A 26,470-nucleotide genomic window follows, 5' to 3' on the forward strand; every position below is an offset into this window, starting at 1 on the left:
CTTTCCTCACCGTCTGCAGCAATAAGTTTTGGGTTTTTTATTTGTCTAATTTTATTTATTTATTTATTTATTTATTTACTTTTGAGACAGAGTCTTGCTCTGTCGCCCAGGCTGGAGTGCAGTGGCGCGATCTTGGCTCATTGCAAGCTCCGCCTCCCAAGTTCACGCCATTCTCCTGCCTCAGTTTCCCAAGTAGCTGGGACTACCGGTGCACACCACCACACCCGGCTAAATTTTTATTTTTTTTTGTATTTTTAGTAGAGACGGGGTTTCACTGCGTTAGCCAGGATAGTCTTGATCTCCTGACCTTGTGATCTGCCCACCTCAGCCTCCCAAAGTGCTGGGATTACAGGTGTGAGCCCCAGATGTTATTTTAAATTTCAGCCCTTGGCCAGGCTTGGTGACTCAAGCCTGTAATCCCAGCACTTTGGGACCCCAAGACAGGTGGATTGCTAGAGCCTGGAAGTTTGAGACCAGCCTGGGTAACATAGTGAGACCCCAACTCTACAAAAAAAATTTTTTTTTTTTTTTGAGACGGAGTCTTGCTCTGCCACCCAGGCTGGAGTGCAGTGGCCGGCTCTCAGCTCACTGCAAGCTCCGCCTCCCGAGTTCACGCCATTCTCCTGTCTCAGCCTCCTGAGTAGCTGGGACTACAGGCGCCCGCCTCATTTTTTGTATTTTTTAGTAGAGACGGGGTTTCACTGTATTAGCCAGGATGGTCTCGATCTCCTGACCTCGTGATCCGCCCGTCTCGGCCTCCCAAAGTGCTGGGATTACAGGCTTGAGCCACCGCGCCCAGCCTCAAAAAAATTTTTAAAATTAGCTGGGCACGGTGGTGCACACCTATGGTACTAGCTACTCAGGAGGCTGGGGCAGGAGGATCACCTGAGCCATGATTGTGCCACTGCACTCTAGCCTGGGGCACAGAGTGAGACCCCGTCTCAAATGAATACATACATACATACATACATACATACATACATACATACATAAAATACCAGCCCTGCAACTACAAGAGGTGGTATTTCTTTCAGACAGTCCTAGAAGCTATTAGATCCCCTATGCAGATTTTTTTTTTTTTTTTTTTTTTTTGAGATGGGGGTCTCTCTGTCACACAGGCTGGAGTGAGTGGCTTGATCATGGTTCACTGCAACCTTAACCTCCCTGGCTCAAGTGATCCTCCTGCCTCAGCCTCCCGAGTAGTTGAGACTACAGGTGTGTGCCACCATGCTCGGCTCATGTTTTCATTTTTTTGTAGAAATGGGGTCTCCCTATGTTGCCCAGGCTGTTCGTGAACTCCTGGGCTCAAGGGATCCTCCTGCCTCGACCTCCCAAAGTGCTGGGTTTATAGGTGTGAGCCATGGCGTCAAACCTCCTTATGTAGATCTTGAGCTATGAATAAAAAGTTAAAAGTCCTGAGCTAATTATTTTGATTTTAAGGAAATGTGGCAATCCTTGGACTAAATAATTACACTTTTATGAATTTATTCTAAGAAAATAAGGAGGTACAAAAAATCTAACTATCAGGGTGCATCAACAGAGCACTGTGTATAATAGCAACAAACTAGAAATTATTATACTTGTCGGAAGCAATTGGGAATTTTGTAAATAAACTAGCATATAACCATAAAGTAGAATGCTCCACAGCCATTAAAAATGTTAGAGAAGAACATTTATTGACATGAAAAGGTGTTTTGGATATACTGATATGTCAAACAAACAGTGAAACAACATACAGTAATGATTCATTTTGGTAAAAAATATATATGTATATATAGCAAAAAAAAAAAAAAAATCTGCAAGGACATATGCTAAATTGGTAACAGTGCTCACCCCAGGAAGGGGGTATACAGGTGTTGATTCATTCTTTGTGTACCTGTATTTCCCAGTTTTTCTATAAATCACATCATTTGCTTCTGTCATAAGAAAAAGTCATAATCTATTATCATCCTTCATTTTGATTAAAACAAATCCATTTTTTAAAAAAATCTTAGGTTTAGGCCGGGCGCGGTGGCTCAAGCCTGTAATCCCAGCACTTTGGGAGGCCGAGACGGGCGGATCACGAGGTCAGGAGATCGAGACCGTCCTGGCTAACACGGTGAAACCCCATCTCTACTAAAAATACAAAAACTAGCCGGGCGAGGTGGCTGGCGCCTATAGTCCCAGCTACTAGGGAGGCTGAGGCAGGAGAATGGCGTAAACCCAGGAGGCAGAGCTTGCAGTGAGCTGAGATCCGGCCACTGCACTCCAGTACGGGCGACAGAGCCAGACTCTGCCTCAAAAAAAAAAAAAAAAAAAAAAAAAAAAAAAAAAAAAATCTTAGGTTTTTTAAGCAGCAGAAATAATTTCCAAACGGCCTCCAGAGACAATGATTTTTATCCTCGGCGGTAGCTGGTCAGAACCTTCTTGATCACTCAGTTAGATACAGGGAAGAATGGCGCTTCCTAAAGCTTCAGTGGCCTCAGCTCAGCTCTGTGCCCCAAGGCCAAACAAACCCGCTCATCTCCAGCCCCCTTCATCCTATTCTTGCTGAGTCACCAGTCTCATCATCTTCAGAGCCATGTCCCCTTGGTCAGAAGGAACCTAGAAAAAAACAACACCTGAGTTAGTGCTCCTGGTGCTATTCCTGGGACTGGGGTCAGAGGCAACATCCTCAAACCTTGCTCCCAAAAGGGAGCCAGCTCTGTGACAGCAACCTGTGCAGACACCTGGGCACATCCCTGAGAGAGGGTCCTTCCTGAAAATGACTCGTGCACTGGATGAAAGCTCTTCTGGGCCCTGACTGGGCTGGGTGGCAAGGACCTGGAGAAGTCAGCATTTAAGGCAAGAACCTTCTACTCCATATGGGGCTGATCTGTTGATTTCTTGGTAAGGGTCATGCTCATGATACTGAGACCTAGCCTGTTCAAGGAAGAAGGAAGATTCTAAACATTTTAAAGGAGTCTGTCTAGAAGGGATCCCGGATTGAGAACAGACAAATGGCTGAGAAGGAAGCTCACAGGCGAGAACCACAAATAATAAAAACAAACAGGGCCCTTTGGATGGGACCTGACTTTCGCATTGTTATTCAACTTTCTTTCGTTTTCCCCCAGATTTTTAGAATAAGTCCCTTAAATTTTCCTTCCCACACAGCATCAAAAGGGGGAAGGGCAGAGGCCTCAGTTTCTCCCCTACACAAAGGGGGTTGGAGTATATGGTCTCCCTGTTCTGCAATTCCCTGGCCCCATGATTCTCTATGGCACACCCATCCTTGACTCTTCTGCCAAGAGTCCCCAGGAAGCATAGGCACAGTAGGGCATCCTAAAATGTCATTTAATTAATGAAAGGGGAAGTGGTTTGGGGACAACTTAACAACAGTCTCCAAGGGCTATTTTAAGCCTGTCCCCAACTGATCTGTTGTTCTATATGTGACAAACCAAGAGGAAACGGGCCTGAACTCTAATACATAAGAGTGTGGTTGGCTTGCTCCATGCCCTCCTACCAGCCTCGGCAGGGACTTCTCTCTAGTGCAGGTTGAGCATCCCTCACTGGGAAATCCAAAATGCTCCACAATTCCAGCCTTCTTGAGTGCCACCATGAGGCCACAAGTGGAATATTTCACACCTGCCCCATGGGGGGCTGCATTCAAAATGCAGGCACACAACACACACTTTATTTCTGCATCCCCAAGGGGGTTACAGTACAGTAACCTTTTAGTCAAAACACAGCATTGTAGGTAGAGACTGAAAGCTGCTGTTGCTTGCTGTTGCTGTTGTCTAGCAGCTGACACAGGTATTCTGGTGATGCTACTCTACTGTGCTGCTCAGTTACTCTGAACACACAATTTTTCCACTGTATTAATGGTATGTTGTATTTCTCACTGTGAAGTACTTATGTGTGACTATGTGCAAGAAAAAGATTGCTTATTGGCAGCATATAAATTTGGAGTCAGAAATGATATGATGCCCAATAGCCACAGATTGGTTGAAGAGCCATGGGTGGCTGAAACAGCCACCCTTTGCTCTCTAATAACTCAATGCACACAAACGTTGCTTCATGCACAAAAATATTTAAAACATTGTAGAAAAGTACCTCCAGTCTATGTGTACAAGGTGTATATGAAATATAAATGAATTCCATTGCCTAGACTGGGGTCCGATCCCCAAGATATCTCATTATGGATATGCAAATATTCCAAAATCCAAAAAAATTAAAAATCTGAAACATTTCTGTTTCCAAACATAAGGGGCACTCAATCTGTAACACTGCTTTGCTCTAAGACTTCCTAATTTTTTTAAGTCAATATTGAAGGTACTCAGATCCTGAGAGCATAAATAATGCCCTCTCCCTCTGTGCCCTGCTGCCTTGTTTGTTCTCCCTTTAGATTAAGTCTATTTGTTTGTTTATTTGTTTATTTATTTATTTACTTTTTGAGACAGAGTCTCGCTCTGTCACCCAAGCTGGAGTGCAATGGCACGATCTTGGCTCACTGCAACCTCCGCCTCCCAGGTTCAAGTGATTCTCCTGCCTCAGCCTCCTGAGTAGCTGGGATTACAGGTGCCCACCATCATGCCCAGCTAATTCTTACATTTTTAGTAAAGATAAGGTTTCTCCATGTTAGCCAGGCTGGTCTCGAACTCCTGACCTCAGGTGATCCACCTGTCTTCACCTCCCAAAATGCTGGGATTACAGGTGTGAGCCACCACACCCAGCCTAGATTAAGTGTCTTTTAAGAGTGGGCTGCTGGCCGGGCGCGGTGGCTCAAGCCTGTAATCCCAGCACTTTGGGAGGCCGAGACGGGTGGATCACGAAGTCAGGAGTTCGAGACCATCCTGGCTAACACGGTGAAACCCCGTCTCTACTAAAAAATACAAAAAGCTAGCCGGGCGAAGTGGCTGGCATCTGTAGTCCCAGCTACTCGGGAGGCTGAGGCAGGAGAATGGCGTGAACCCGGGAAGCGGAGTTTGCAGTGAGCTGAGATCTGGCCACTGCACTCCAGCCCAGGCAACAGAGCGAGACTCCGTCTCAAAAGAAAAAAAAAAGAGTGGGCTGCTTTCCCTGGCTTCTTAAAGGAAGCTGCGGTCTCTTCTCCTCACTACTCATTCATTTTCTCCAGTCTTTACATTCTGGCTTCTGAGCTTGCCACCTCACCAAAATATCTCACCAACGCAGGTGCCAAGGATATCGGTGTAAGCACATCATCACTCACGTTCCAACCCTTCCCCTGAGTTCTCACTTGGCACTATGGGCCCCTCCCTGCTTTGGGGATGCCACGCATCCCTGGTCTCCCTTCTCACTTATCTGGCTGCTCCTTTCTCAGTCTCATTTGTAGGCTCTTCTTCTGCCTTCTGTTCCATAGGCAATTCAAACTCAGCTTGTGCAAATTGCCTCCATCCCAAACCACGATGCTGGAGCAGAAACCTGCAAGCCACCCTTCAGTATTTTTCCACCCCAAATGATTACCAAGTCCTGCCAATTTTCCCTTCTTTACACTTTACCAAATCCATCCACTTTCCTCCTTTCTGGATTTACCTAACAGCCTCATTGACTGGTCCGTGGCCCCAGGCTTGCCCCATGCCCTCTACTGCTAGAATGGTATTTCTTGGACAAATCTCTTCATTTCACTCCCTTGCTTAAAACCCCTGCTTGGTGCCCTGTCTGAACTCTTTAGCATGGTATGAAAACTCCCCCTCTGCAGTCACCTCCCTCCAGTGTCCATTCCAAGGCCTCGCCGTCTGAGGCTCCTCTGGACCTTGTATTCACTGCTCTCCATGCTCCCCACCTCCTCCTCTTTCTTTAAATCACTCCTACACATCACGTGGGGGCACAATCTTCCAGATCTGCAAGCCTGGGCAGGGCACCCTTCCCTGGGCCAAGCCCCCTCTTAGCATTGCTCAACCCATGCTATTGACAGTCTCCTTGCCTGTCTGTCTCTAGACCACAAGCTCCTTGAGGACAGGGACTGGGCACCACTCACCCTTGTGCTCGCAGTGCCTAGTGCTAATAGCAGAATTTTGTTAGGAAACTCAAAACACTCCCAAGCCCTAAGTATTTCTTTCTTAATTTTTCTTTTTCTTTTTTTTTTTTTTTTTTTTGGAGACAGGGTCTCGCTCTGTCAGGCTGGAGTGGAGTGGCATGATCTTGGCTCACTATAGCTTCTAGTTTTCAGGCTCAATCAATCCTCCCACCTCACTCAGCCTCCTGAGCAGCTGAGACCATGGGCATGCGCCACCGCACCCGGCTAATTTTTGTTCTTTTTTGAGACAGAGTGTCACTCTGTTGCCCAGGCTGGAGTGCAGTGGTGCTATCTTGGCTCACCACAACCTCCGCCTCCTGGGTTCAAGCGATTCTCGTGCTTCAGCCTCCCAAGTAGCTGGGATTACAGGTATGTGCTACCACACCTGGTCAATTTTTGTAGAGACAGGGTTTCGCCATGTTGCCAAGGCTGGTCTTGAACTCTTGAGCTCAAGCGATCACCCGTCTCAGCCTCCCAAAGTGCTGGGATTACAGGCATGAGCCTCTGTGCCTGGTCCAATTTTCATATTTTTTGTAGAGACAAGGTTTCTCCATGTGGCCCCGGCTGGTCTCAAACTCCTGGGCTCCAGCAATCCACCCGCCTTGGTCTCCCGAAGTGCTGAGATTACAGGCGTGAGCCACCACATGTGGCCCTCGGACCCTCGTACTTCTTACAAGACCCACCTGGGCAGCGGACAGAGACAGAGAACTGCCTGTGGCTTCCCTCTCAGGATGATTTTTAAGTCTGGAACAAAAGCTGTCTCTTACCATGTGACCAGCTTTCAGAATCCAGTAGAAAGCCAGGTTCTTGTAGGACTTAACAAAAGCAGATGTTTCCAAAGATTTAGGGTCACTGTACAGGGCCTTCCACTTCAGCTGACTGAATTTAGGCAGTTCTGGCCACTTCAGTTTCCGCAGCCAGGCCTCCTGACCTGGTGAGAAGGACAAAGAGAAAGGCCTGGCATTAATAGCTGGGTAGAGTAGGAAAAAAGTCTAGGTCCTAAAAGTTGGTGCTTCCCAAACTGCAGTATGCGTGAAACTCACTCAGGATCTTGTTAAAATGCAAATTCTGATTCAGAAGATCAGGGTAGGGCCTGAGCATCTGCATTTCTGACTCCCAGTGAAACCTAGGCTGCTGGGAGAAACCTAACAGCTGCAAAACCTGACTGTTTTTGCCTCTGTATCTCTCACTGCCATCTGCTCTTTAGGAAGGGAACTGGGGACCTCTGGAGACAGGCCCGTGAGGAGGACTGAGAGATGTCAGGAATGAGACAGTGACAAGGATCACCTGGGCTGTTCATGGAGCAATGCAGCAGCTTTCCAAATTGTCCTTGGTATCCCTTGCTTACCAGTCACAAAAATATTCAATCCTTCTGGTTTGACGAGGCGCATCACATCCGTCAGACCTTGTGCCTCAATTAGCCTGCCAGGTCAGAGAACCTGTCTCTGAGCCTCCACCAGGCCCTATTTAATTTGGAAGTGAGCAAATTAAATAGGTGGTAGGTGATAGGGCAGTAGTCAGGATTCCACAAAGACCATTTCCCCTGGGTCTTCAGGGTTACGGTCATTAGGGTTTAGTTTTAATTTACTCTGTAGTGGTCAACATTGACTGTGATGTCGCACAAAAATGAGGCTCTCCCTTAATTAAACAGTGCACTTGCCCAATAACCAGAAAAATGTCTAAGTTTTATGGTAGAGACAGGTGCTGTTCTTTTCTTTAATCATACCTAAGGGCCCCCAAACCCGGACAGGCCCAGGCTTCTGAGGGGTCACAGCCACATGCAGCTCCCCACTCTTTGAATAATCAAGGTCAGGAGCAGATGAATGTAATGGGAAATGGCCTTCCTCCTGGCATGTCAACATCATCCACCCCAAGACTAACATGTCCAAGGCCAGTTCCCTTCCAGTTGAACCCATAAAACTGCCTCTATGTGCCCCTCAGAGTCAATTCCTACCCATGGTATCTACGATGAGATCAAGCTGTCCATTATACACGGTCACGTTGATCCCTGCCTCCAGCAACTCATCCACAATGCTAATGACTGGCTTCATGAAGTCCTCCTCCATGTTCACAAAGACGGTGGTAGCCTGGCCTGCACATGGGGAAGGAGAAAGAGGGAGTAGGTTTGAATCTGCCAAAACAGGAGATACCTTTCAGCCCAGAGCATCTTGGGCTCCAGCATCGAACAACGACTGAACGCACAGATGCTTCACAAACAGGGATGAACCAGCCCAGAAATTTGTGCCGACTGGTCAGGTGTAAGGCACACATAAATAGCTCATGTGGTCCATTCTCTTGAGAGCTTGAGATGATAGCAGGCGCCATTTTTAATGAGGAATTGATACCTGGAATAGGCTACTGTCCAAGGAAACAGGGAGGGAGAGACCTAGGAAATACTCATTAGGCTGGTACACTCAGGGAATAAACTGTGCTTTGGGCCAATGTCAGTTTTCCTGTTTTTTCGAGTAACACCAGGGCCAAGTTTCAAGTCCTGAACAAGTGGGCCTACCTTATAATAAACCAGATCAAACTTAAACCAATTCAGAGCTGGCCCTCAGGAAAGCCAAATGAATAACAAGCCCCAGGCAAGACAGGAGCTAGTGAGCACGGCACTCTCGCTGGCTCCTGCCCATCAGCATTATCAAAACGCTGAATGACAGCAATAACAGTGGCAGCCACCATTATTTGCTACTCACTGCCAAGGAGACATTTGACAAGCAACATACCATTTTCTTCTTCATTATCCTAGGAGATAAGAAGTCTTTTTTTTTTTATTTAATTTTTATTTATTTATTTATTTATTTGAGACAGCGTCTCACCCTGTCACCCAGGCTGGAGTGCAGGAGCACAATCTCAGCTCACTGCAGCCTCTACCTCCCAGGTTTAAGCGATCCTCCCACCTCAGCCTCCCAAGTAGCTGAGACTACAGGTGCACACCACCACACCCAACTCTTTTTTTGTTTTTTTGAAGAGAGTTTCACTCTTGTTGCCCAGGCTGGAGTGCAATGTCACAATCTTGGCTCACCGCAATCACTGCCTCTCGGATTCAAGTGATTCTCCTGCCTCAGCCTCCCAAGTAGCTGGGATTACAGGGGTCTGCCACCCCACCCAGCTACTTTTGTATTTTTAGTAAAGCCGGGGTTTCTTCATGTTGGTCAGGCTGGTCTCGAACTCCCGATCTCAGGTGATCCACCCGCCCGGCCTCCCAAAATGCTGGGATTACAGGCGTGAGCCGCCACACCCGGCCACACCCAGCTCTTTTTATTTGAGCTAATTTTTCTTCATTTCTAAAATTCTCTCAGCAGTCAGGAGTAATGAAAAAACCAGGGATAGAATGCACCCTCTGGTGACTGCAGGTTGGGAGAGGAGGACCCATGTCCCCTGAGAAAGCTCCCAGCAGCAGCAAATCGTAGGCTCCCAGCAGCAGCCACAGGACCACTGACCCCATATCCTTGGGGTGTCTTGAACACACATGAAACAAAACCCTCTTTAGCTCAGAGTGTTTTCCCTTCAGAAACCTGAGATCTCTGCTTGCTCAAGGCCTCCCTACAGGAATAAAGTAGGAACTTATCCAAGATTTCTACCTGGCCCTGGTCTCTAAGGATTTCATTATTTCCTCACCACAGTCTTGAGACCAGAATGCAGTAATGCCCGGCCACATCTAGCATCAGGATGCCTGGGGAGGTCAGCAAGAGAGAGCTGGTCAAAATCTGCCCAAACACTTGGGCTGTCTGACATCCTGCAAGGACCTTTGGCACGAAATCTCATCTGCAACCAACTGTGGCCTTGGATGTAGCTTTTTTATCTTAATTTTTTATTATGAAAAATTTCAAATGGATACAAAAGAGTAGTGTACAACGCTCCAATGTACCCATACCAGACTTCAATAATTATTAACTCACAGTCAAATATGCATTATTTCCCTCCCCACTCAGCTCCCTGCCAACCCCTTATTTTGAACCAATTTTGACAAATGTTTTTTTCCCCTTTTTTAACAAAAAGGGTTTCTCTCTATTGCCCAGGCTGGAGTGCACTGGCATAATCATAGCTCACTGTAGCCTCAAACTCCCGGGTTCAAGCAAGTAGTTAGGACTATATGCCACATGCCACCATGCCTAGCTAATTTTTCTTTTTTCTTTTTTTTTTTTTTGAGACGGAGCCTCGCTATGTCGCCCAGGCTGGAGTGCAGTGGTGTGATCTCAGCTCACTGCAAGCTCTGTCTCCCGGGTTCATGCCATTCTCCTGCCTCAGCCTCCCAAGTAACTGGGACTACAGGCACCCACCACCATGCTTGGCTAATTTTTTGTATTTTTAGTATAGACGGGGTTTCCCCATGTTAGTCAGGATGGTCTTGATCTCCTGACCTCATGATCCGCCCACCTCAGCCTCCCAAAGTGCTGGATTTACAGGCATGAGCCACCGCGCCCGGCCCATGCCCAGCTAATTTTTCTATTTTCTTGTAGAGATGAGGGTTTTACTGTGTTGCTCAACTGTGGCCTCAAGCAATCCTCTCAACTCAGTCTTCCATAGTGGTGGGATTATAGGCGTGAGCCACTGCATCCAGCCCTCACAGCCCTGACAAGTCATTTACTGTCTCTATATCTATTTGCTTACCTACAAAATGTGGATAGGAATATGGTTTACCTGTAACCTATCATAACCAACAACAAAACCCATCCGACAAATTCAGGTCTCTGAATTTGCACCTCTTTTCTCCCCATAACTCTACAAACGGCACTTAATTAGGTCGCATAAGTACCTCCCCAGGATTGATCCTCAGGAATAATTTTGAGCTTCTTTCTGATGGGGCCATTCATGAGCTGGCTTAAGGCGTCTTGTTGTAGATGTCTCACGTGGCGCTGACAAAGACGAACTAAAACCAAACTGGTAGACGGTGAGTCAAAGGACTGGAAGTAAGGCCAAAAGGACATCTTTTTTTTTTTTTGGAGACGGAGTCTCGCTCTGTCGGCAGGCTGGAGTGCAGTGGTGCGATCTCGGCTCACTGCAACCTCCGCCTCCCGGGTTCAAGCGATTCTCCTGCCTCAGCCTCCCGAGTAGCTGGGACTACAGGCACACACCACCATGCCCAGCTAATTTTTGTATTTTTAGTAGAGACAAGGTTTTGCCATGTTGGCCAGGATGGTCTCGATCTCTTGACCGCGTGATCCGCCCCCCCGCCCGCCCCAGCCTCCCAAAGTGCTGGGATTACAGGTGTGAGCCACTGCACCTGGCCATGAGGACATCTTTACCAAGCCGCTGGGGATACTGCACAGTGAGAGGGAGAGTTTTAGATTCAGCTGGAAAAGGGAAAGCGTCACCTTGATTCACCCCCAGTGGGAGGAAGAAAGTCAGAAACACATTGAAAGTGGAGAGGCTTTAGTATTAGGTTGGTGCAAAAGTAACTGCAGTTTTTGCCATTAAAAGTAATGGCAACATTTCTAAATTTCAATGGCACTCCAGCCTGGGCAACAGAGTGAAACCCTATCTCTTAAAAAAAAAAAAAAAAAAAAAAAAGGAAAAAATAGATTTGTCAAAATTGGTTCAAAATAAGGGGTTGGTAGGGAGCTGGGTGGGAAGGAAAATAATGCTTCATTGGTTGTACAGTTAACAGTTTTTGAAACTTGTCAAAAACCACGGTTACTTTTGCACCAACCCAATAGTATTGACTGTACACTCTATAGACTTGGGGGCCATTGGGATTCTCCAGAATGACCAAAGAGAATCACCTAGGAAGTGGAACCTAGGGTATCCTGCAGCCTTTATACACTTCTTGGTTGGCTGAAAGACGACTAGATTCAGCCTTGAATTTATGTTGTAATTTGGTGTATGGAAGCTAGTTTCTAAACTTTAAAAACATCATGTTATGTGACAGAAGCCAGTGCAAAAGACTATTGTGTGATTGTATTTATATAAAATGTTCAGAAGAGGCAAATCTAGAGAGACAGAAGGCAGATGAGTGGTGGCCTGGGGCTGGGAGTGGGACTGAGAACTGTCTGCAAGCAGACACGTGGGATCTCTTTGGGGTGATGGAAATGCTCCAAAACTGGATTGTAGCAATGACTGCACAACTCTGGGAATATACTGAAAACCACTTACAATGAGTTAATTTTATGGCATGCAAATTATATGTTAATAAAGTTTTTTTTATAAACAGGTTTCTTTTTGCATGGAGGCTGAGGCAGGGACTAATAACTTCAAGGTTCACTCACCTAGGTGGCTCTGTGTGAATTCTAGACTCGACTCCACTGTAGACGTGGGAGTGCTTTTAGTTAAGATGTTATAGAAGTTCACCCCGTCTGTGTTCTGAAATATAAAGTTTATTTGGCTGTTTGTTTTGCTTTCCTATCATCAAAGCTGCCAAACAGAAAGGCACATGGCTCTTTATCTTATCCAAGGACAGCTTTAATTTTGTAAATTTGCTTGGATCAGAAAGAAATACAGCTTTGGCTGGGCCCGGTGGCTCACACTTGTAATCCCAGCACTTTGGGAGGCTGAGGTGGGTGGATCACTTGAGCCCAGGAGTTCGAGACCAGCCTGGTCAACATGGTGAAACCCCTCTCTACTGAAAACACAAAAATCAGCCGGGCGTGGTGGGGCTCAGCTGTAGTCCCAACTACTCTGCAGGCTGAGGCATGAGAATCACTTGAACCCAGGAGGCAGAGGTTGCAGTGAGCCAAGATCGGGCCACTGCACTGCAGTATAGATTAGATGACAGAACCAGACTTGGTCTCAAAAAAAAAAAAAAAAAGAAGGAAAGAAAGAGGCCGGGCGGAGTGGCTCTTGCCTGTAATCCCAGCACTTTGGGAGGTTGAGGTGGGTGGATCACCTGAGGTCAGGAGTTCAAGACCAGCCTGGGCAACATGGTGAAACCCTGTCTCTATTAAAAATACAAAAATTAGCTGGGTGCAGTGGCGCATGCCTGTTATCTCAGCAACTTGGGAGGCTGAGGCAGGAGAATCGCTTGAGCCCAGGAGGCAGAGGTTGCAGTGAGGCGAGACTGTGCCATTGCACTCCAGCCTGGGTGACAGAGCAAGACTCTGTCTCAAAAAAAAAAAAAAAGAAAAAAGAAAAAAGAAAAGAAAGAAAGAAAGAAATGCAGCTCTGAAGTTTCAGAAACCAGCTGTGTCAGCCCACTCTCCCTGGAGTGGTAAGCATCTCATATGAGCAGTGATCAGGCCCCGCAGGGAAAAAAACCAAGGCCCTAGGTGTTAATTTATAAGGAGAACAGAGCTGCAGAGGGACCTACACTCCCAGTCCTTAGCCAGCGCATTCTTTCCTTCTGGTTCTCTGGAGTCAGAATGTTGCTTGGCAAGGGTCCTAATAAGGGAATGTGTTGTCTCCACACACTTACCTCTGCAAGACAGTCTTTTTTTTTTTTTTTTTTAATAGAATCCATACATTTAGTCAAGGACAAGTAAGTCTTGCAGGCCTGGGTGGCTTTCTGACTCTGTAACGAGCCACTACATCACTGCTCAGACCCAAGAGATGTATTAGCTAGCAAGCAATCATTTGCAGATATGTGGGGAGGCTCAGGATAGACCCCAAGTTTGACAACACCAACAACATACCCTGTACCCACCAGAAAAAGCCAAGCAGGCTGGCCTCTGAGTTTGTCCCCTTTTTACCTGTTCAATGATCATTTCTGCTTTCCCCCACAGCTCTGTAGCCTCTCTGTAGAGCCCCTTATTTACGGCCTTCAGGACTTGCTCTGCAATCTCGGACACCTCTGCCAGACCTTTGTCTTCGAGAAGAGACTGGAATGCAAACCAAGAGCAAAAAGACCCACTTTACCTGGGAACATCAATCTGGTGCTGCTGCAGTTAGGGAGGGGTAGGAGAAAGAGGGGAAGGAAGGAGAACAGAAGCTCACATATCAAAGTGTATTGTTACAAGCCACATGTCTATTGGAGGAAATACAGCAAATTGTCAACTGAACCTAACAAGGTATTCACATCTTTCAACGTTTCTGCATATTTGAAAATTTTTGTAATAAAAATTTAGGGAATTGGAAAAATGTGTTTCTTATATCTGGAAAAAAGTGATGTGTGCCGATTTTCTTTCAATTTGTCCCGGAGGCGAGCTCTTGCTTTGGGTCTCCAACTCTATATGGATGAGTAGTCCCTAAAGAGCAGTGTCATCTACATAGGCAAACTCATCCAGCATCTCTTTTCCTGGGATCACAGCCGGAAGAGATCGGCTGGGTTGTTTACCCACAGGGCGCAGATGTATATCTACTTACCATGCTGTACAGGTAAGGTCCCCAGGAGAGCACCGAATCTAAAGGAAACCACATATGTACAAATCAAGTATATCATACCTCTGTCTTTCCAAAGACAAACCTAACTGTCTTCTCTCCAACGAAGAAAGAGACAGAAGCAAGAAACCCGGTAGCTTTGGATTGGAAGGCTCCTCAAATCACCTGTACCCATGCAGGAAGCGGGCTGATGACACAGTGGCTAGAAGGTGGGATGAGGGTGTGGGGCCTGTCTGTCGACTCTTAAGACTAATGGCACATTAATTTGGCCTGATACTGGCCCAGCAAGTGAGTCATTGCTGGTGACAGCATCCCCACAGGCAGGCTGTAGGTATACAGGTGGAGGCTCTTATCTGTGGACCTCTAGGCCTTTTGATAGCTTAAAATATTTCTCCACCCTCACATTTCTGCTCTGCATCTTATTTGCTCCTCCAGTTTGGAGATATTAGCTTCTGCCAAGGAGCTAAATAAGGAAGATGACTAATGAGTTTGCAACAACGCAAGTGGCTATATTGCCAATTGGCTCATTCCCATCCCACAAACATATTGAGAATTTACTAAGGGTCTGGAGGCAGCAAAAGTTTAAGATAAAACTGTGAGTAACATAATGCCTGTCCTCAAAGAGAACAGTAGTTGACCTTGGTTTAGACAAGCTCACAACTATTAAATACTGTATCACTAGGTAAGACAAGTGCTATTGAAAGACATGCCAACAAAGAATCAAGGACCTCAACTTACAAAGCACATTTGAGTATGTCTCTCCTTAGCTTAAAAGTATTCAATGGCTCCTTAAGGCAAAGTGTCTCAAAGTAGGTTTCAAGTAGTCTTAGTTTAGCAGGAACTAAATCCATGTTGCCCAGTCTGGTCTCGAACTTTTGGGTTCAAGCAATCTGCCCGCTTTGGTCTCCCAAAGTGCTGGGATAACAGGTGTGAACCACCACGGCTGGCCTGGACTGGTATTCTTTTAGAGTACACTGTGAGAAATGCAGGTACACCAGGACTTCCATGGCCTAGCTGTTAATCACTTCCTGGGCTTAACCTTCAAACTTGTGCCTTAGTTTCTTGAAACAGGTTTGGTTGCAGTTCTCCAATGCATCCCACTTCCTGTTTGATCTGGGCCAGAGATTGGTAAACTCTCTGTAAAAGGACAGATAGTAAATAATTTTGGCCCTGTAGGCCAGCCTATCTTGGTTGCAACTACTCAACTGTGTTCTTACAGTCTCCAAACAGCCACAGACAGTAAATGAACTTTTACCGGCCGGGTGCGGTGGCTCACGCCTGTAATCCCAGCACTTTGGGAGGCCGAGGCAGGCAGATCACCTGAGGTCAGGAGTTGGAGACCAGCCTGGCCAACATGGTGAAACCCCATCTCTACTAAAAATACCGAAAACATTAGCCAGGCGTAGTGGCGGGAACCTGTAATCCCAGCTACTCAAGAGTCTGAGACAGGAGAATCGCTTAAACCTGGGAGGTGGAGGTTGCAGTGAGCTGAGATCGCACCATTACACTCCAACCTGGGCAACAAGAGCAAAACTCTGTCTCAAAACAAACAAACAAACAAACAAAAAACTGATTTACCAGAGCAGGCGGCAGGGCAGACTTGACTCATGGGCCCTTGTTTACCAACCTTTGAAGTAGGCCTGCATTGTTCAATAGAACTTTCTGCAGTAATGGAAGTGTTCCATATCTGTGCAGTCCAAAATGCTAGCCAATAGCCACATGTGTCTATGGAGCACTTGGGTGTGGACAGTGCCACTGAAAAACTGAACTTGTATTTAAAAATTATAATTAAATTTATATAGTCACATGTGGCAAGTGGTTACCATACTGACATGGTCACACGGGCATAGTGACAGTGCAGATCAAGACCTTCTTGAAGATCAGGAGCATATCTATGTGTCTTTGCCTAGCACCTAGCACAGTATCTACTACTTAGCAAGGAATTAACAGTTGTTCATGGAAATTAACAATACTTCTCCCTCAAAAACCAATGTTTCTGGTATAGAGGGGTAATACTTAAAGTGGATCTGGAGGGATGGATTACAATCCAGACAAACAGATTCATAAGGTAAAGTGGGTCACGGCAAGGAGGAAAAGGTAGATTCCAAACCAGAGGAAAAACACTTGCAAAGCCAGGAAGCAAAGTTTACTGATCTTGGAGAGACAGTGTAGCAAGGTGGTTAGGTTGCTTGGATTCCAGTACCTGCTGCCTGGATTTGAATCCCAGTTTTACCATTTAGCTGGGTGACTCTAAGAAAGTTGCTTAACCTCTCTTGAGTCTCGGTTTCATCATTTACAAAATTAGGATGACAATAGCATCCATCCCATGGAATTGTTGTGAGGATTACATGAAGTTAGCACATGCAAAGCACTTAGTGCTACTGTGAAACTGAGAAGACCCCATGAGGAAGTGAGAAGGCCAGCATCGTAATTTTGAGTCATAAACAACTCTTATCTGTATTCCCAATGAGGATGCTCAGTTATGAAACAGCACACCTCTGGGTTGCCAAGACCCGATGGAGACTTTGTCTCCATCAACTTGAACAAAAGAGCAGTATCTGACAAGAAACTCTCATGCTTCTGACCTAGGCTTTTGCAGTTTTATGATGTCCTACGAGATCTATCCAGGAAGGAAAAACAGATAAACAAATAGCAGCCCTCGTCTTCATGCTGACTCAGTTTTATGCTACTTCAGTCCTACCCTGCAGATGGCAAACATGAGGGCAAGAAATAACCATTCCAAGCTGTAATGGTTATTGGGAACATGGCTCTGTAACAAGCGAATCCCTACCTTTTAGGGGGAAATATTACCTTTTATAAATGATTATTTTTAAAAAACCGAGCCATAATCACAAATCACAAGTGTACCTTCAGAAGAGTTTTGATGAATGCATATGCCCGTGTAACCACCCCCTGCAATCAAGATATAGTTCCTTCATGTCCCTTTCATGCTTATTTCCTACCCTTGCCCCTAAGCAGCCTCTCTTCTGATTTCTAACTCCGTAGTTTGGTTTTGCCTGGGGAAAATCACGTTTTCTTAGGTTAGAACAATGGTTCTCAATCAGGGATGGTTTTGTTCCCCGGGGAGACATTTCTGGTTGTCACACTGGGGTGGTGCTACTAGCATCTCTTGAGTAGAGGCCAAGGATGCTGCTGGTAATATCCTACAATGCACAGGACAGCCTCCCACAAAAAGAACTATATGACCCACAATGTCAACAGTGCTGAGAAATCCTGTGTTAGAGTGAACGCCACCAGGATGATTGTTTCAGATGTCTGGAACCACACCCTGGGTGTCTGCAACATAAACAACTCTTATTTATGCTCGCAACACGGATGCTCAATTACGAAACTGCACACCTCTGAGTTGCAAGACCAGACGATAACCTTGTCTTGCCATCAATATGCGTAACCCCAAACGCTTATGTCAGCATCAGGGAAGTAGAGGGGGCAGGATGACAAAACAGATTTGCCTTTGTACTGAGCCGCACAGACCCGGATTTGAATCCTGACTAGGCCACTCATCCTATGTTGCAGAGAGCATATTTCATGACCTCTTTGAGTCTTCAGAATGCCTCCAATTGTAAAATTTGATCCTTTTGTTGTGATAATTAAATGAAGAAAACTCAGTTCAGCCCTTAGTGGTCCCTGGTAGGTACTCTGTCCCTATATTTCTTGGATGCAGCAAACACTTTCTCTAAGAGCCCAGAACGTTCTGCTGCTTAGCTCTTTGATCTGGACAACACAGTCCAAAGTCCCAGGAAAGGATGGGCAAAGGGGAGTGAAGAAATGCCTGAAAATGCCAGACTTACCAACAGGGGAGATCCAGGAATCGCCCAAGGCAACCCCGGCAAAGTTGCACTTGATGGTCCCTTGCTGAACGGCCTGAAAGAGGAAACAAGAAATGCCCTCAGGCCAGGTGCAGTGGCTCACGCAGTAATCCCAACAGTTTGGGAAGCTGAGGCAGGAGGATCGCTTGAGCCTAGGAGTTCAAGACCAACCTAGGCAACATAGTGAGACCCCATCTCTACAAAAAGTTAAAAAATTAGCGGGGCATGGTGGTATGCCCTTTATAGTCCCAGATACTCAGGATGCTGAGGTTAGAGGATCACTTGACCCCAGGAGGTCGAGGCTAGCATGGGCAACATGGCAAAACCCCATCTCTACAAAAAATACAAAAATTAGCCAGGCACGGTGGTGCTCGCCTTTAGTCCCAGGTTACTCAGAAGGCTGAGGCAGGAGGATCGCTTGAGCCCAGGAGGCAGAGGCTGTGGTAAGCCATGATCATGCCACTGTACTCCAGCCTCCAGTCTGGGTAATAGAGCAAGATCCTGTCTCAAAAAAAAAAAAAAAAAAAAAAAAAAAGTCTGAATATTTGAGATGAAAATTTACAGAAATAGAAAGCTGAGAACTACTGATGGAGGAAAGCAGGCTGAAACCAGTATGTATAATATGATTTCATTCAGCTAAACAATTCTATATAAATGTGCACAAGAATATTTAGAAAGCTATATACCCAGGTGCTAACTATAGTGATCTCCATCAAGTGGGAAGGTGAAGTTTTCATTTTTAATTTATGCTTGCTGTAGTTTCTAATATTCTGTAAAGTACATATGCTGCTTCTGTAAGTTTTTTTTAATTAGTAAATCTTTAAAAAATCCCTTATTTAAGTTCACTGATACTCAAACATAGGAGACAGAAGAAAATGTGAAAGTCTTTTATTTTTCCTCATTTGTGCCCTCACACTCACCAACTGACTGCAGTTAAGTGTGTCATGTATCCTTTTACCCTTTTGTTTGCCATCACAGCGTGCAAATCTATCTCCACATATGGAAGTGTTTTTGACTTACAAACAAGTTTATCTCATATTGTTCCACAATTAAACACCCAAAGGACAACTTCCCATACTCAGTACATACAGCTCTCTGTATTCTTTCTTTTTTCTTTCTTGTAGAGACAGGGGTCTCACTCTGTTGTCCAGGTTGGTCTCTAACTCCTGATCTCAAGCAATCCTCCCACCTCAGCCTCCCAAAGTGCTGAGATCTACCCTTTTTTTTTTTTTGAGAAAGAGTCTCGCTCTGTCACCCAGACTAGAGTGCAGTGGTGCAGTCTCAGCTCACTTGCAACCTCTGCCCCCTGGGTTCAAGCAGTTCTCCTGCCTCAGCCTCCCTAGTAGCTGGGATTACAGGCATGCACTACCACGCCCGGGTAATTTTTGTATTTTTTAGTAGAGATGGGGTTTCATCATGTTGGCTTGGCTGGTCTCCAACTCCTGACCTCGAGCGATCCACCCACCTGGGCCTCCCAAAGTGCTGGGATTACAGGCATGAGCAGGATTACAGGCATGAGCCACCGCGCCTGCCTGGATCCATTCTTTACACTGGCTGCAAAGCATTTCATCTTGGAAAGATGTACCTACTTTATTTAAGCAATCCTTTACTGACAGCCAACCACTTGTTTTCAGTTTATGAACATTATAAACAATGGCATAATAAACATTCATTGACATACACGTATTTATAAGTATTCCCATAGGATAAAATTATTGGATCAAATGACACATACATTTAAAAAACTGACAGACATTGTCAAACTGTCCTTTTAAGTTTAAATTAATTTGTATTCCCGTCAAAAGTGCACGAGAGCACTTATTTCCCTGACTTCTTACCAGAACTGGGTGTTATCAGTCTTTTAAATATTTACAAATCTCATGGACTTGGCTTACTAATAAAAGTTGAAGATTTTTCATATGTCTAAAGGCTGTTATATTTCTTTTATAAATTGCTTGTCCACATTTGTCTTTGCCCATTTTTCTACTAGGACATTGTTGTTTTTTTTTGTGTTGTTTTTTTTTTTCCTGAGACATGGTCTTGTTCTGTCACCCAGGCTGGAGCGCAGTACCATGATCACAGGTCACTTTAGCTTCAAATTCTTGAACTCAAGCGATCCTCTGACCTCATCCTCCCAAGTAGCTGGGATTACAGCCAGGAGCCACTGTGCCCAGTTGATTTTTTTTTTTTTTTTTTTTTTTAGAAACAGGATCTCACTACGTTGCCCAGGCTGGTCTGGAACTCCTGGTCACAAGTGGTTCTCCTGCCTGGGCTTCCCAAAGTGCTGGGATTATAGGCATGCGCCACTGCATTCTGTCCTAATTTTTATTTTTAAGTTCAGATTTTAATCTATCCAGAATTAATATTTTATACAAGGCAAGAATACAAGTTTTCTATTTTCCAAAGTGATAGACATTTGTCTCCATAACATTTATTGACATTCTATCCATGCCTCAATGATTTGAAATGTTATCTTATATTTATATGTGATCATATACATATAATACAAATATATGATACACATACATATATATGTGTGTGTGTTTCTGGATTCTGTATCCTGTTGCAATTAATCTATTTGTCTTGTTGCTATGTCAGTACCACATTCTTTTTTTTTTTTTTTTTTTTTTTTGAGACAGAGTCTCGCTCTGTCGCCCAGGCTGGAGTGCTGTGGCCAGATCTCAGCTCACTGCAAGCTCCACCTCCCGGGTTCCCGCTATTCTCCTGCCTCAGCCTCCCGAGTAGCTGGGACTACAGGCGCCCGTCACCACGCCCGGCTAGTTTTTTGTATTTTTTTTTAGTAGAGACGGGGTTTCACCGTGTTAGCCAGGATGATCTCGATCTCCTGACCTCGTGATCCGCCCATCTCGGCCTCCCAAAGTGCTGGGATTACAGGCTTGAGCCACCGCGCCCGGCCACATTCTTTTACTCACTCAAGCTTTATATCTTGTTCCAGATCTAGTAGGGCAATCTTCACTCTTCTTTTAAAAACTTTTCATGGTTATTACTACAGATTTAATGTTACTCTGCATGTACATGGCCCTATTCAAAGTGTATTTAATATCACGTGTGTATATAAAAGTAACATAATTTTCTGTCCAAAATCATAACAACAAAGTTATTTTCCATTACCTTATAAAGCTCTAGACCAATGCCAGCTGCCATTTTTCCTCCATAGGACTCTGAGAAAATGTAGAATGGAACTGTCTAGTAAGAAAAGGAATTTACACAGAATTAACAAACTTGATTGCTTTTTGAGTCATGCAAATTAATTTCAAATTTCTATTGCACGTAATGGCCAGACAAAACAAATCTGCTTTGTCTTCCTCCCCCATCACTCCAATCTGATTATTGTATCTGACTAGAATGCCCACTCCAGGGTCATTCTTTCAAGTTAAATGTCAACTTTAAAGATGACAGAAACAAAAATCCACAACCCAATCTTGGAAATAAAAAGGTTTTCTCAGAAATCAGCTAGGCATTAAACTCTGGAGGCAGTTCAGGTTTATGCTGATGGATGTAGAGTTGCTATTGCCAACCCTTTACTTAGCTGTTCCTGAGTCTTTGCTTACCTGGAATTCTTTGTGGCAATCAAAGAAGGTCTTCAGGAGAACCATCATGTCTGAAGCCACCATAGCTAGGTCCTTGGCATAGGTACCACTACCATTCACGTAACTAAACCCAGTGCCTACGGGATTATCCACAAATAGGAGACTGGCGGCCTGGAGCTATTTGCCACAGAGGAAAACGAAATGTTGCAATCAGTTGTTTGGTCACCAATTATCTTTGGATCATTTTCTACTAGCTCAGCAAAACCCACATATGTGAGGATACCAGTGTGGTGATGATATCCCTGTTGCCAAAAGAGATTTTTAAAAATAAAGGACAGGAGCATAGGGAATAAATAAGGGAAAAAAACAAAACAAACAAAAAAACAAAACAAAGAAAGCCCCCCCCAACTCCCCCCCCAAAAAAAGGGAGAGGCAAGAAGGAAAGATAAACAGGAATCAAGTAATCTGGACTGTTGCTTTTCACACAATACAATGTGCTAAATGTAACAAACTAGTGCAGAAAGAGGCATGCAGAGACAGTCTATGCACTAACTCGAAGGAGCCAGAGGACACTCAAAGTCTGGACACACATCAGTTTTCTTGGAAATGCATCCAATTTCCACATTGGCCTGGCTTCTCTGTACACTGCAAGAACAGAATTTATTCTAATACCTTTTCCAAAAAGGTCGAGAGTTATAAAATTTACATATAAAAGATCCTGAAAAATGACACAGTCCAGCCATGTGCCTTGCTGATGAGGAAATTAAAGCCCAGAAAGAGACCAGAATGTGTCTAAGGTCACAAAATTGGACAGGCAGTGGCAGCATCAGGACTGGGACCATGGTCCTCACTCATATGGCCCTTTTAGTTCCAGAAGGCTTGGAGACAAGTTGGGATGGGGGGTGAAGGTAGGGGATGACTCTACAACCACTCCTGGAAGTGAGATTTCTGTTGGAACCAAGTACAGGAAAGGCCCAGGCCAGGAGGACAGCATGTACAAAGACCGTGAGGCAAGAGTGGGAAACCCTTAAGAAAGGCAAGAAAGTGGCCGGGCGTGGTGGCTCAAGCCTGTAATCCCAGCACTTTGGGAGGCTGAGGCGGGCAGACCACGAGGTCAAGAGTTCGAGACCAGCTGACCAACATGGTGAAACCCCGTCTCTACTAAAAATACAAAAATTAACCGGGTGTGGTGGCACACGCCTGTAGTCCTAGCTACTTGGGAGGCTGAGGCAGCAGAATTGCTTGAACCCAGGAGGCAGAGGTTGCAGTGAGCCGAGATTGTGTCACTGCACTCCAGCCTTGGTGACAGAGGGAGACTCCATCTCAAAAAAGAAAGAAAGACCAGAAAGCTCAGCTCACAATGTGAGAGGGAGGCTGGAGGAGGAGCACTGAGGAAAGTGGAGAACATTCATAGCAATAGGTACAGCCAGGAGAGCTGGAACACAGAGAGGAATAGCCACAAGCCCTGAGTGGGGCCCATGCTGTGTAGCAGTCCTAGGGCGGGTGTGGAGTTCTGATCATGGGCAGCCTGGGTGTCAGGGCTAAGCAGGTGGACAGTGGGAGTGACCTAAGGCTGTAAAGGGAGAAGGATACGGGAGTTGACCACAGAGGGCTGAGGGAAGGAAGAGATGCTAAGAATGAGGGGGAGGTGTGAGCAGGAGAGCAAGAGAGACATCCAAAGAGGAAGTCAAGATACAAGTAGGAGGAGAGGAGACAGAAAAGGACTGGGGGCTGTGGCTGGAGGGTGCAACCCTGGTGTCTGAGACTGCAGAGATGGCCAGCATGGGTAACGCAGGGTCCCAGGTGTCTGCTGTAGTAAGTTTTTGAAGGCAGCTGGAGAGAGGGGTTGTCTTGGAGAAAGCGAGGCAGACTGGGACAAGATAAGTTGTCCTGAAAAATGGGAGAAGCTGGGCCAGAGAGGAGGCCTGCAGACAAGTGCCCATGGCCTCAGTATTCACAGGACGAGGAAAGGAATAGCGAGGGATTGCTACATCTGTGGCCCCTCCAAGAGCTGGGCAGGGCCTCTGAGAGGCCTCGGGGCAAGGTTTAGCTCAGGACCGTCCTCACTGTACCCAGGTGGTTTTCCGGGGTTTGAGATCACCGTCAAGGGGCCCAATTTCCTCAAAGTTTCCAAATCCAGTGCTGGAACCGCCTGGACCGCCCTGTGGAAGAGAGAAGAAACAAACAAAAATTTTAGTCAAATCTTAGTCTTTACAATGAATGACCACATTTGCTATAGACGGTTTATGAGTTAGTGATGGCTGGGTCAATTTGCATAAAAGACACAATTTCTCTGGTGAACCAGGGACTTCCACATGAGCAAAGCTTCCCTAGTAACTGCTGAGGCTTTTCTCTTTGAAAGGAGCAGAGCTGAGCTAAGAGGTCCTCAGTGGAATGTTCTTGACTCCTGATTTTTTCTTTCCTTTTCTTTTCTTTTAAGACATGGTCTAACTTTGTTACCCAGGCTGGAGTGCAGTGGTGCAATCTCAGTTCACTGCAGCTTCTACCTCTGGGGTTCAAGTGATCCTCCCGCCTCAGTCCCCTCAAGTCGCTGGAACTATAGGCACACACCAACACACCCAGCCCGACTAATTTTTGTGTTTTTTGTAGAGGTGAGGTTTCACCATGTTACCCAGGCGGGTCTCGAACTCCTGGGCTCAAGCAATCCTCCCACCTCAGCCTCCCAAAGTGCTGGGATTACAGGTGTCAGCCATCACACCAAGCTGCCTCCTGATTTTCTGAGCTGGAGCCGTGGCCTGCCGCAGGCCTTGCTGACCTGAAGGAGCTCTACCAGGACTAGACACTGGGCCTTCTGACTCTTCCTCCATCACCCCCTCCCCAGGAGATGGGAGACTCTTCAGAATCCCTGTGGATTAATAAAGGACCCAGACTTAGAAGCAGTTTGATCATGCAGATTCTCTGGATATAATGCAGCAGATTCTAAAGCCCCAGGGCAGGGAGAGTTTGATACTATGAGCGTCCATGGGAGTGGGAAAGGCAGGATTCTGAACCACAGCTCGGTGCTGGGGGCAGTTCTGTGGGCTCTGAGGGCTTCAGACAGAAAAGAAACTAAGAGGCAAATAGGACAGATTGGGTGGGCTTTCTTTTTTTTCTTTTGAGACGGAGTCTCACTCAGTCGCCCAGGCTGGAGTGCAGTGGTGCAATCTCGGCTCACTGCAAGCTCCGCCTCCCAGGTTCATGCCATTCTCCTGCCTCAGCCTCCCGAGTAGCTGGGACTACAGACGCCTGCCACCATGCCTGACTAATTTTTTGTATTTTTAGTAGAGACGGGGTTTCACCATGTTAGCCAGGACGGTCTTGATCTCCTGACCTCGTGATCCGCCCGCCTCGGCCTCCCAAAGTGCTGGGATTACAGGCATGAGCCACCGCGCCCGGCCTGGGTGGGCTTTCTAATTGAGACAAGAGGAGGCCCTTTGGGAGGTGGTCAGGGGAAAAGATGGTCAGTGCTTTTTCTGGACAAATCCAGGGGCCAATTGAGGTGGGGAGTCTATGAGGAGGGCCCTGTCAGCTAAGGCAAGGGAAAGGGCTGAGGACCTAGAATAAAAGGATGTGGCCTCTCTGTGCACTAGCAGGATGAGTAGGAAAGGGAGATACGAAAAGACGAAATAGGGGCCAGGCACGGTGGCTCATGCCTGTAATCCCAGCACTTTGGGAAGCCAAAGCAGGCAGATCACTTGAAGTCAGGAGTTCGAGAGGAGTTCGAGTCCTGCCTGGTCAACACACGAAACCTTGTCTCTACTAAAAATAGAAAATTAGCCAGGTGTGGTGGCAGGCGCCTATAGTCCCAGCTACTCGGGGGGCTGAGGCACGAGAATCACTTGAGCCCAATAAGTGGAGGTTGCAGTGAGCCGAGATTGCACCACTGCACTCCAGCCTGGGTGACACAGCGAGACCTTATCTCAAAAAAGGAAAAAAAAAAAAGATGAAAGGGAATAGCTTGGGCAAAACAGAAGCCAGGGCAATTTGTGTAGGGAAATCTTAAAAAAAAAAAAAAAAAAGACAAGATAGAGTCAGGGCTAAAGGGCAACTAGCAACAGCAAGAGGGCCCCAAAAGGAAAGACTTTACAACATTAATGTTTTGAACCTGAACCAACCTAACTCTGATAAAATTGGAAGGCTATAAATCCCCCGATCATATGCCCTTTGTACCTTAATATTTTCTAACACAGCAGTAAAAAGTTCACAAAGCAGATAACGATGTTAACCGCAGTCCTATTCAAAATAACAACAGAAGTAAGGGTGCAACTCCAATGTCCCCCAGTAGGGGAACAGGTTAGGCAACCACAGCACATCTACAGCATGGAATGCTACACTGCCACTTAGAATCATGAACTATGAAAAACGATGTGGCAACATTGAAAAATATTCATAATGCAATATGCAATAAACTAAAGCCAGAGATCTACCCTCCAATGAAAGCTGGGTTCCTTTTTCCTCATGAACTTAATTAGGATGAGGTAGGATCAAAGCAAAAGGGAAAAGCTGGAAATCCTAAGGGTTGGGGCTCTGTGGGAGAAATCTCAGTTCTCCTCTGCTTCTGGTAAGCCATGGAGACAGCAGATGACCTCTCCCTCTCCTCTCTCCTTATCCCCCTCTCCTCAAAAGGCAATGAGATGCTGGCTGGAGGAAGCCTCTGTTCTACATGAATATATCCTGTTGTAAAACCCGTTTTTTGTCCAGAACTTTGGGATAGGATGCTAGCATGGCCCAGGGCTAACCAGAAACTCTGAGACACAGTCAATGTGTCAGTGGACCAAGTGAAATGCTTCAAAGACTTGAAAGTATCCCTAACATAGTTTGCTAACACACTCAGAAGACAT

The 26,470-nt window shown here is 45.9% G+C and overlaps 1 protein-coding gene across 1 annotated transcript in view; it reads right to left on the minus strand.

Moving 5' to 3' along the window:
• Positions 1 to 2,358: 2,358 nt before the first annotated feature.
• Positions 2,359 to 26,470, minus strand: part of SCPEP1 (serine carboxypeptidase 1) — a 29,728-nt gene continuing 5,616 nt past the window's right edge. The window contains exons 3-13 of the mRNA XM_010380646.2: positions 23,702 to 23,791; positions 21,651 to 21,806; positions 21,211 to 21,285; positions 18,061 to 18,133; positions 14,234 to 14,271; positions 13,621 to 13,749; positions 12,205 to 12,298; positions 10,755 to 10,868; positions 7,950 to 8,087; positions 6,763 to 6,926; positions 2,359 to 2,583 (exon numbers count right to left, since the gene is read on the minus strand). Coding sequence (XP_010378948.1) covers positions 2,521 to 2,583; positions 6,763 to 6,926; positions 7,950 to 8,087; positions 10,755 to 10,868; positions 12,205 to 12,298; positions 13,621 to 13,749; positions 14,234 to 14,271; positions 18,061 to 18,133; positions 21,211 to 21,285; positions 21,651 to 21,806; positions 23,702 to 23,791 — 1,134 coding nt within the window. The 3' untranslated portion in view covers positions 2,359 to 2,520. The remainder of the gene's footprint in view (positions 2,584 to 6,762; positions 6,927 to 7,949; positions 8,088 to 10,754; positions 10,869 to 12,204; positions 12,299 to 13,620; positions 13,750 to 14,233; positions 14,272 to 18,060; positions 18,134 to 21,210; positions 21,286 to 21,650; positions 21,807 to 23,701; positions 23,792 to 26,470) is intronic.

This window comes from Rhinopithecus roxellana, chromosome 19 (assembly GCF_007565055.1).
Source record: "Rhinopithecus roxellana isolate Shanxi Qingling chromosome 19, ASM756505v1, whole genome shotgun sequence".
Lineage (NCBI taxonomy): Eukaryota > Metazoa > Chordata > Mammalia > Primates > Cercopithecidae > Rhinopithecus > Rhinopithecus roxellana.